The following is an 8,905-nucleotide window of genomic DNA, read 5'->3' on the forward strand; positions in this document are numbered from 1 at the left end:
ATGAATTGTGCCCTTTGCTTAGGGCCTTGGCATACGTTTGGTGGTGAGCCGCACAAATGATGATGGGTGTCAGTGCTAGCTTGGAGTTTGGAGTAGTTGCACCCTTAGGGAGTTTATACACATGCTCTGGGAGTGGTGGGTGGGGACAGGGGCTTTAATTAAAGTGACTCCTCTAATGACAGTGTCCCGAGCGTCTTGTACATCAGCCTTCCCACGCTTCAAAACAGCAGCGGGGGCACTTTAACTAAAGCTTGGTCGGCAAGCTTTAGTTAAAGTGCTCCATTTTTATACAGGAGAACTGGAGTGCAAGAACTACCACACTCCAACAGACTTGATTAATTGAGGCTGCTCTGGCATGCTGTAATTACAGCCCTTGCTGCTCATGTATAGGCATGTCTTTAGTGTAGAAACCTTCTCTAACCTCCTCCCACCAGCTGTGACTTGCTGCTAGAGGCCTGGAGAGCAGGGGGCAGGAGCTGTAGCTGGAAGTTGCTGCCAGAGAGGCTTTTATCCCTGCTCTACTGGTGGGGGTGTGAGAGATTTGGGATACCAGAGGACTTCAATATGGGTAGCACATAGTAGGGGGTGGCCACACCTTAGTAGAACAGGAGCTGGGGAGTGTGGATAGGAGATTGTTCTGCTTTGGAGCAGCATATATTTCAGCTGCATAAGGGGTGCTTAAAAGCACTTTAAGGTGTTAATATGCAAATAATCCAGGGGTTAAGACCTCTAGGAGCCACCCAGAATTACTGTGTAACAAGTCCAAAGCAAGACCAGCCCTGGGTGCAAAGTAGTAATCCTGCAACTGACTGGTTAATCACACAATAAAATTTAGAATGGCCTCATGTGCAAAGTCATGATCACACAATTAAAAAATGAGGAGCCAGCTATCAAAAGAGCCAGCCAACAAGGAAGTTAGAGCTGTTCCACATTTTGAAGCACTAATAGCTGGCTTCTCTCCAGCTTTAATTTGAATGTATGGCAGGGTCTGAAGTCTAACCCAGTTGGCCCAGGAAAGATATCACCCACTGACAACCCATGCCTCTGGCACAATTCTTGGACCACCATGGCTGCAACATGACTCCAGCAGTGATTGCTGCTCTTGCTTACATCATGCCTCCCCTGTATCTCACCCACCTGTCCTTGCTTTGCCGCTCAGCCTCCCTGCCTGTCATTCCCCCATTTTACAGCTGATGAAGTAGAATCGGGTGCAGGAAAGCTCATGCTCTGTGGCCCCTGCTACACATTACAAGTATTATACAACTGACCGGTTAATCATGCAATAAATGTAGACAGGCCAAACATGCAAAGTAATTTGCATAAGAATGTCCATCCAGCTATAAAAAGAGCCAGCTGGATACCAAGCTATTGCTTGAAAGTGTATAATAACTTTATAGTTGTTTTTTATCCAGCCTTAATTTGAATGTGTGGCAGGGCCCTTAGTGTATCTTAGTTTATAAAGGTGCAAGTAGATGTCTCCAGGAAGGGGGAAATGATATTGCTGCATAGGTATCCTGCCTTCTGACTGACTTCAGGCTAATACATCTAACCACTTTTCACTACTCACTGCCAAGACCACCCGCAAGGTGGTGATGGACATGCAGAAGCTGCACTTCATCAGCTCTACTCACCAGTTTTGCCATTTTCCCTAGTCTGATTCCCCAAACTTACTCCGCTTTATCCCTGTGCTGAAACGCTCTTTCACATGTCCGGGTGTTGAGGGTCAGCCCTTGCCTTTCATAAAATAGGCCTTCTTCACTCCTCCGATTTTGAACATCTGCACACCTTAGATTGCAGAGGTGGAAGGAAGGAAGCATAAGGTGGTGTGGGGTGTAGATGGCAGAGGAGAAAGGACTAACATGATCCATGGTGAAATAGAGTAGAATCTAGCTTGGGGACATGGAACAGGTTTTTTTCCCCGATATAGAAGAATAAATGGAAATTTTGTTTTCTTTAAAATGTCTCCTTCTCCTATTAAAAAGATACAACCTATTCATCACTGATTTGTACCTTGTGTACATGCAATATAAAATGTCAGCAGATCAGAATCAGCTTATCTGTGAATGTAAATTAATTGAATGGTATAACCAGCTGTGGAGAATCAAAGCTGTTATGCCTTGTCCATCCTATTTTCTCCCTCAAGATCCCTATGAACAAGTGGGTTTTCAGTTGGATTTTAGCCTTGCAATGGGCATGAGAGAGCAGTTCAGAAAAAAAGGATGTTTAGTTAGAATACTGTATTCTTGGAGCCTCATTCAGCGTTATGCTAGTTAGATTTTACATCGTAATTCCATTGACATTTTACAAAATGAAAAGTCCTTTCTTGACTAAGTCCTGAACATAAGGGGTAGGCATATATAGCCATGATTTTCCTGGACCACCAAACCTTAAATTTGAATTGTACTTTTCATTTCCAGCACAAGGTATCAGCCTTGAATTTACAAAACCCCACAGATTTTACCCAGCAATAACTTGACCCTGCTGTCTGTAGGAGATGGTGGTGTTACAGTGGCTTGTATAGTCTCTTGCAGTTTTGAGGTAGAGCAGACTCGTCTTGTAAGGCTGTGGGAATGGGTTGTATGCAGCTGAGTACTCTGATCCCAACTCGTTGTCTTGACATTCCTGACTCAGTCCTGCTGTTTTCAAATAACAGTGCTATTATTTCTTTAGTAATGCTAAAAATGTTATTTGTTTACGAAAAGACTTTTCATTCCAAGGTACCTTACAAAACTAGCGTTTAACACCAAACAAACAAACCAGCAACCAGGGAAAAACGTGAAGACAACCAAGCAGAGAGGAAAATCAAATAGCATTGCACCACACACCCCCTTACAGCAGCCCGTATTACACCCACCCTCCTTAAAATGTGGCTACAAGTTGGATTTTGCAGCACAACTTGAACATCAAGAGATGTGGGCTGCTTTGGAATTTTGACCCCACTGGTCCAAAGACAAAGGCCATCTTGGCCCTATCTGTTCTGTACCAAAAGCACCCCAGTTCAGGTAGCTCTTTGAACCAGGTTTGTGTTATGGGAACAAAGAAGCAGTCACTAAGAGGCGTTTTTGTTTGGTTTGCACTGGTAAGCAGCAGTGAGAAGAATTATTGCTCTTATGGAAAGTCATGCTATGGAGACAGAATTTCAACTTTCTAATGTTCAATCCTAAAACTTATAAGTCTAAAACTAGTTGAAAACAAATCATAATGTGTTACTAAATTGTATAGTTTAAGGCAGCGGTTCCCAACCTGTGATGCGCATACCATGAGTGGTACGCAGACAACCTGTCAGTGGTATGTGTTAATAGATTTATTACAATTACTTTATATGACAAAAATGTGGTGGTGGTACTTAAGGTTGTATCGTTTTAAAATGATGGTGCGCAATCTGTTACAGTTTGGGAACCGCTGGTTTAAGGAGATGCTTTTAAATATTTCATGTATCTGGATAATTTAGGGCCATAATTTTAGAAGTATTAAAGCACCTAATTACTATTAAAAACTGGTCCTTAATTCTTTGTAAAATATCCATAGAAGTTAGAGCCATGGACAGCTGGGCACAGCCAAGAAAGGCATGCTGGTTTTAGGATAGAGGATATAAATATATAAAAATTACATTTCACTTGCACTTATTTAATGGCACTGGTGGTCCACAGCCTTTTAAAATAGTTTTGAAATATTATATAGAGTTGAGCAATAATCACTGGATCAGTCAGCATAAGTACTTTTCCTAATATTTTATGGTGCAAAATCACTGCTTAATATTATTTTAATACATTTACAAAATATTGCTCATTTTGACTCCTAAGCTGTTTCAACATGTGTCAGTTATCAGAATGTTAGATTAACTTTAAAAATAGAAAACATATGTCAAAACAATTTGATATTCTTTCAGATAATGAATTGAGTCAGCAGTCTGGAAGCTTGCAAGTTGTAGAGAGCATGTCCCAGAGATAACATTTGTCATCAGATAAAGCTGTTCTGTTTCAATTTTCAGACCACTTCCTCCTTTGTGAGCCATGTCCCATAACATCCTCTATGCACTGTTTAACCTCAAAGCACGCAATTCCAAAGACCACTGGGAACTTTGAGAGCCAGAGCTGAGGAACCTTGATCTAACTAAGTAATTACCTGCTGGCAATTCTTGACTGTTTTGTCTTTATGAAGGTCCACCGGCCCCTAAAGAGGACAGTTTGTCCTGCTTTTACACAGAGTTCCATACAAATACATTCACTACTTCTTCCCGTACCAAAACAGCTTCGTATGTTGCCCTAGTTCAAAACTAGTGTATTCTTAAATCTATTCACACTGAATGTTTTACTGCAAGTATTCCAAAAACATATTACTCTTGCTTCCAAGAATAAAACTATTATTCTCACTTTAAGAAATAACCGTTTTTCTAAAGACCTATTTCTTGTGCAAGTTCACAGTAAAAACATAATGAAAAATGTTAGTTTGAAAAAGTTACTTAACATGAGCCTTTCCACTGGTTCTCCAACTGTATTGCTGCTGTTTATCTTCTAGCTGAAAAGCTCTTCAGACCCAGGATTGTATTGATAGCAGTGTCTTTTACATCACTGGGTTTACTTTAAAGTTCAACTAACAATAAACCACAAAAGGAGACAATCAGATTTGAAAAGTCTACTTGGTGTGGGAAATCAAAAGTTTTCCCACTTAAGGGTCAACACAAACTCTAGTATCTAGGCTAGCAAGGGGTGGGGGAAAAGAGAAGAGAAAGAACAGTACACACCAAATCAACAGAAGAAAGTGTGTATTGTATTCTAGAGACTTAAATAAATATGAAGGGACTCCAAGATGACAAAAGAAGCCATAATAAAAATCAAGATAGAGAAAATTTTACAAGCTGTAGCAAAAGATGGATGCATTCTTTCAATAAATAGAAACCTAGTAACTTGTATTTTTCTTTTCTTTTTCAGGAAAGTGTTAAACGAATTACCAACTTGAATTCATTATCATCAAATGACAACACCACTGCTTTCTATGGATTCAGTCAATTTTCTCATTTGTTCCCTGAAGAGTTTAAAGGTACAGAATTTGAGTCATGCCAGTCTTCTTCCTATTACTTTGCTCTATGATTCTGCGGCTGCTGCATGCACGTGCTCTTTTCTGTCATGGTTAAAAGTTATTATGTTATTATCAAACAGCTACCTATTTTTAGTAATAATTAATTCTACTTGCCAGGTATCTTACCGTCTATTACCCATGAACGGTGTGTTACCCTGGTAGGTGCAGACACAAGTACATCAGATATTTATTCTTTGTGTCCACAGATACAAAGAGAGAGGCCTCTCTCTCCTAGACCCAGATCAGGCTCTCCCTTTAAATTATCTCATCTATTTTTTTTCCCAGCCATTTTAAACCCAAACAAAAGAGTTGTATAAATTTTCTGAGAAGGCAATACTCTCAGACTTGTTTGTCTACCAAGGAATCTACATCAATTTTACATAAACCCCTATTGTTTCCAGACACCCAAAGATGCACATAACGCTTATGATACTAATATACCAATTTTGTTTAATGTACCAATCTTGTTGGATATTCAGTGTATGCATAGCTTCTGAGGCACCTCAGTACAACAGTCTTTCAAGTTTCCATGTTCCTGAGGTCTTGCGTTTCTCACAGATATAATATATACTATGACATTACCTGAAAACTGTAGGCTTGGCGGCTCACTTCCAGTGACTTCTCACCACGTCCTATCACAAATTCTTCTGTTGTCTTTAAGCAGTAGGATATTAGTGTCAGATGAGTGGAACAAAAGCCCAAGGTGCTGACATAAAGGGGGTCCTAGTAGAGAGGCCCCCTTCTGTGCTGCCAAATTTACCAATTTCCATAGTAATCGGTGGCACCTGGGGAAGAGGTGGGGGGCAGGGCTGGGTGTAGTGGGGAGCAGGAGTTGCTTGGAACCAGTGGGGCACCTGGAAACTTGTGGGGATATACTGAGCACAGGGTTCAATAGACAGGCACATGTGAATTAGAAGAACTAAAAAGCAAGTTTTATTTGTAGACTAGTAAACAAGCTTCTGCAGTTCTTTAATCTCTAATTAACTGACTTGAGGGACTAGCTCCTAACTCCCAACCTCTGTAGTCTTCCAAGTAAGGGAGTATCTTCAAATTACAACATCAGTCGTTGCAGGGGTCACATCCTGTTAGCCCCAGTTCCCTAATCAACCTTAAGTCCCCTGTGAGAGATGCCAGTGCTGAAGAGGGAGGTGTCGGCGTGGCCAGCAACCAGACAATTAATACCTCCCCTACTGCAGCCCCTGCCTTGGTCACATTGGAGCAGCTGTGGCAACTGCAGTTGGGGGTGTGAGAGGGTCCTGACACCTGGCAGTCGCTGTGTTAATCCCCTGACACCTCTCCGGACAACAGTGATGTCTCCCACAAGTTTAGGGGTGTGAAGCTAACTAGACAAGCAGGCTACTAGCATGCAACTCGATGCTGCCCAGGGTGTAACCCTTACCAGTTATGCTTCTCCCACAAGTTAGAATTATTATTTTCTACTCAGCTACTTACACTTGCATTCTAGGCAGACCAAATCATCACTGATTTTATAAGCCATGATTAATGTAAGTCAGACTGTAATTCAGTCTAATATTTTGCTTCCAGATTGTTTTCATTTAAATTTACTCAAGTCCCACCACAATTGACAGTTTTATTATTATCTGATCATACTTCATCCCCTTTACATTTCAAGAAGATATATGGATAATCTTAATAGATTTTTTTAGTTCAGAGAGTAATATTAATGGCATTGGATTCCTCCCCCTCCTCTACATTTTAAACTGCCTTGATGTTACCTGCCAGTTTCCTAATGATTTAGAGTAGGGCTGTCCAGCTGGCAGCCCATAAATGGCTCCTACCACCTTTGCCTCCTCAACTCTCTACATTTATCCCCGCAGGTCCAGATACTGCTCTCCCTGGTCACTGCTGCTTCCCTCCATTGCCTAGTCCCCACCAAAGCCACCAGGGTCTCTGGGCTCTCACTCCCTTCTCCAGCTTCTACTTTTTGCTGCCACCATGGAGGGGTGGGAGAGGAGGGAAGAGCCAACAAAGTTCATGGCCACTCAGAAGTTGGACAGATCTGATTTTTACAGTACAGAACAATGACCAATAAAAATATCTCCCAGTAGGGCTGTGCGAAATGTCTCTGGCTGTCTCATTTCGACGCTGTTTCGACTTCTTTCAAGCTCAAAACAGCGAAATCGAAATGAAATGAAGGGCTTTGAAACAGCTTTGAAACAAAACAAGGGCAGTCAAAATGTTTCAAGTTTCGAAGCTGAAGCTGGACTTGCCTGCTGGGAAACAGAAAGTAAGGAGAGGGAGGGGGAAGAGGGGTGAAGGAGTGCTCTCATATTGACTGTGTAGCTAGCCAGTGACTGTCATCCTTTCCTGAGGTCCCTTCCAATCCCAGTGCTCTGGGGGAGGGATGCAAAAACAGCATAAAAGGAAGCATTGTTTGAACTGGCCTGCTTTCTGCCTTGGCGTCTGACAGTTACTGAGCTATCTTGCAGCAGCTCAGGAGCATTAGACAATGAAGGTTACTACTAGCATTGATCTGAATGATTTCCTACTTGCGAGTCTAGCCTAACAAGAAGGATTCCAGAATACTTTTTTCTTTCTTCTAGACACTTTTATTTTATTATTATATTCATTGATTTATTCTTTTCAATTCTATAATTATATTGGATATTACACTATAGTATTTAATTCATATAGGAAGGGAGATACATTTATATTTTATTTCTATACATTTATGTCTTGCAACATAGACTATACACTGTAGGGAATTTATATAGGAACGTGGATACTTTTATACCTTGTGGCATAAAAGACTACATACCTTACAGAATTTATATAGGAATGCAGATACATTTATATATTTATATAAAAGCAAGACACTATGAAACACCATGAAGCGTGGTGGAAAGGCATCTGGCAAGCCTTCATGGAGGGGCAGAAGAGGGGGTAGAGAGAGAGGTATAAAGTTCCCCCCAAAACTCAGATGCAGCCTCTTCCCTACAACTAGCAGCAATGAGGCTTCCACAAGCAGCAAGGAAAGGGGAGCAGCTCCAGTGCCACTGCCTGTGCCTGAGACTTCATCCCCTCCAAGAGCACCAGCCATAGCCCCCACCACCACCATGACAACAAGCAGCAGCACCAGCATGCCAGTCTCCTCCACCCCCATTTCACTTCCCATGCTGAGCCTTGCAGTGCCAGAGGAAGAGCTGGAGCTGGATCTGGATCTGAGTGCCCTAGCAAGGGAAATTCTGGGGAAGGAGGGGGAATCATCTGAGTTTGTGCTCCACACCCCTCAAGTTTCCCCTAGAGCCAGGTCTTCCCCAGAAGGCACTTCAGAGAAGGCTGAGGTAGAGGTTATGGAGGCAAGTGGCTCAGCTGAGTCCGCTCCTGTTGCTGTGCCTCTGCCTGCTGAGGAGAGGGAAAGTGCAGCATCCACACATGTACCCACACCCCAGACGCAAGCGGGTAGTGTGGTCTGGGATCATTTTGAGCTGGCGGATGATCCCACATATGCTACCAGCCTGCACTGCTGAGCCAAAACCAGCCAGGGCAAGGGAACAAAGCACATGAGCACCATGGGAATACTGATGCATCTCCGCAGGCACCAGCCCCTTGCGCTTGCTCCTTCTCAGCCTGGCACCAGCAGGAGCATGCCCAAAGAGACATCCTCCTCTCACTCCAAAGCCCCTGTCCCCCGAAAGCAGAGGCAGGCCACCCTGGAACAGTGGGGAAAAGGTTGACAGAAGGGGAACGTGCAGACAGAAAGGGGGGTGCATTGTAAGGGCAAGTGAGATCACCCAGAGCACGGGGGAGATGCTTGCTGTGGATGGCCAGCTCTTCTCCTTAGTTGAGTGGCCCGGGGTCAGGG

At 42.8% G+C, this 8,905-nt stretch overlaps 1 protein-coding gene across 1 annotated transcript in view; it reads left to right on the top strand.

The window, feature by feature from the left end:
* The first annotated feature begins 2,031 nt into the window (after positions 1-2,031).
* Positions 2,032-8,905, top strand: part of CTSO (cathepsin O) — a 23,924-nt gene continuing 17,050 nt past the window's right edge. Inside the window, exons 1-2 of the mRNA XM_006037979.3 lie at positions 2,032-2,157; positions 4,932-5,040. Coding sequence (XP_006038041.1) covers positions 2,032-2,157; positions 4,932-5,040 — 235 coding nt within the window. The remainder of the gene's footprint in view (positions 2,158-4,931; positions 5,041-8,905) is intronic.

Source organism: Alligator sinensis, unplaced genomic scaffold, assembly GCF_000455745.1.
Source record: "Alligator sinensis unplaced genomic scaffold, ASM45574v1 scaffold478_1, whole genome shotgun sequence".
In the NCBI taxonomy this organism is placed as follows: domain Eukaryota; kingdom Metazoa; phylum Chordata; order Crocodylia; family Alligatoridae; genus Alligator; species Alligator sinensis.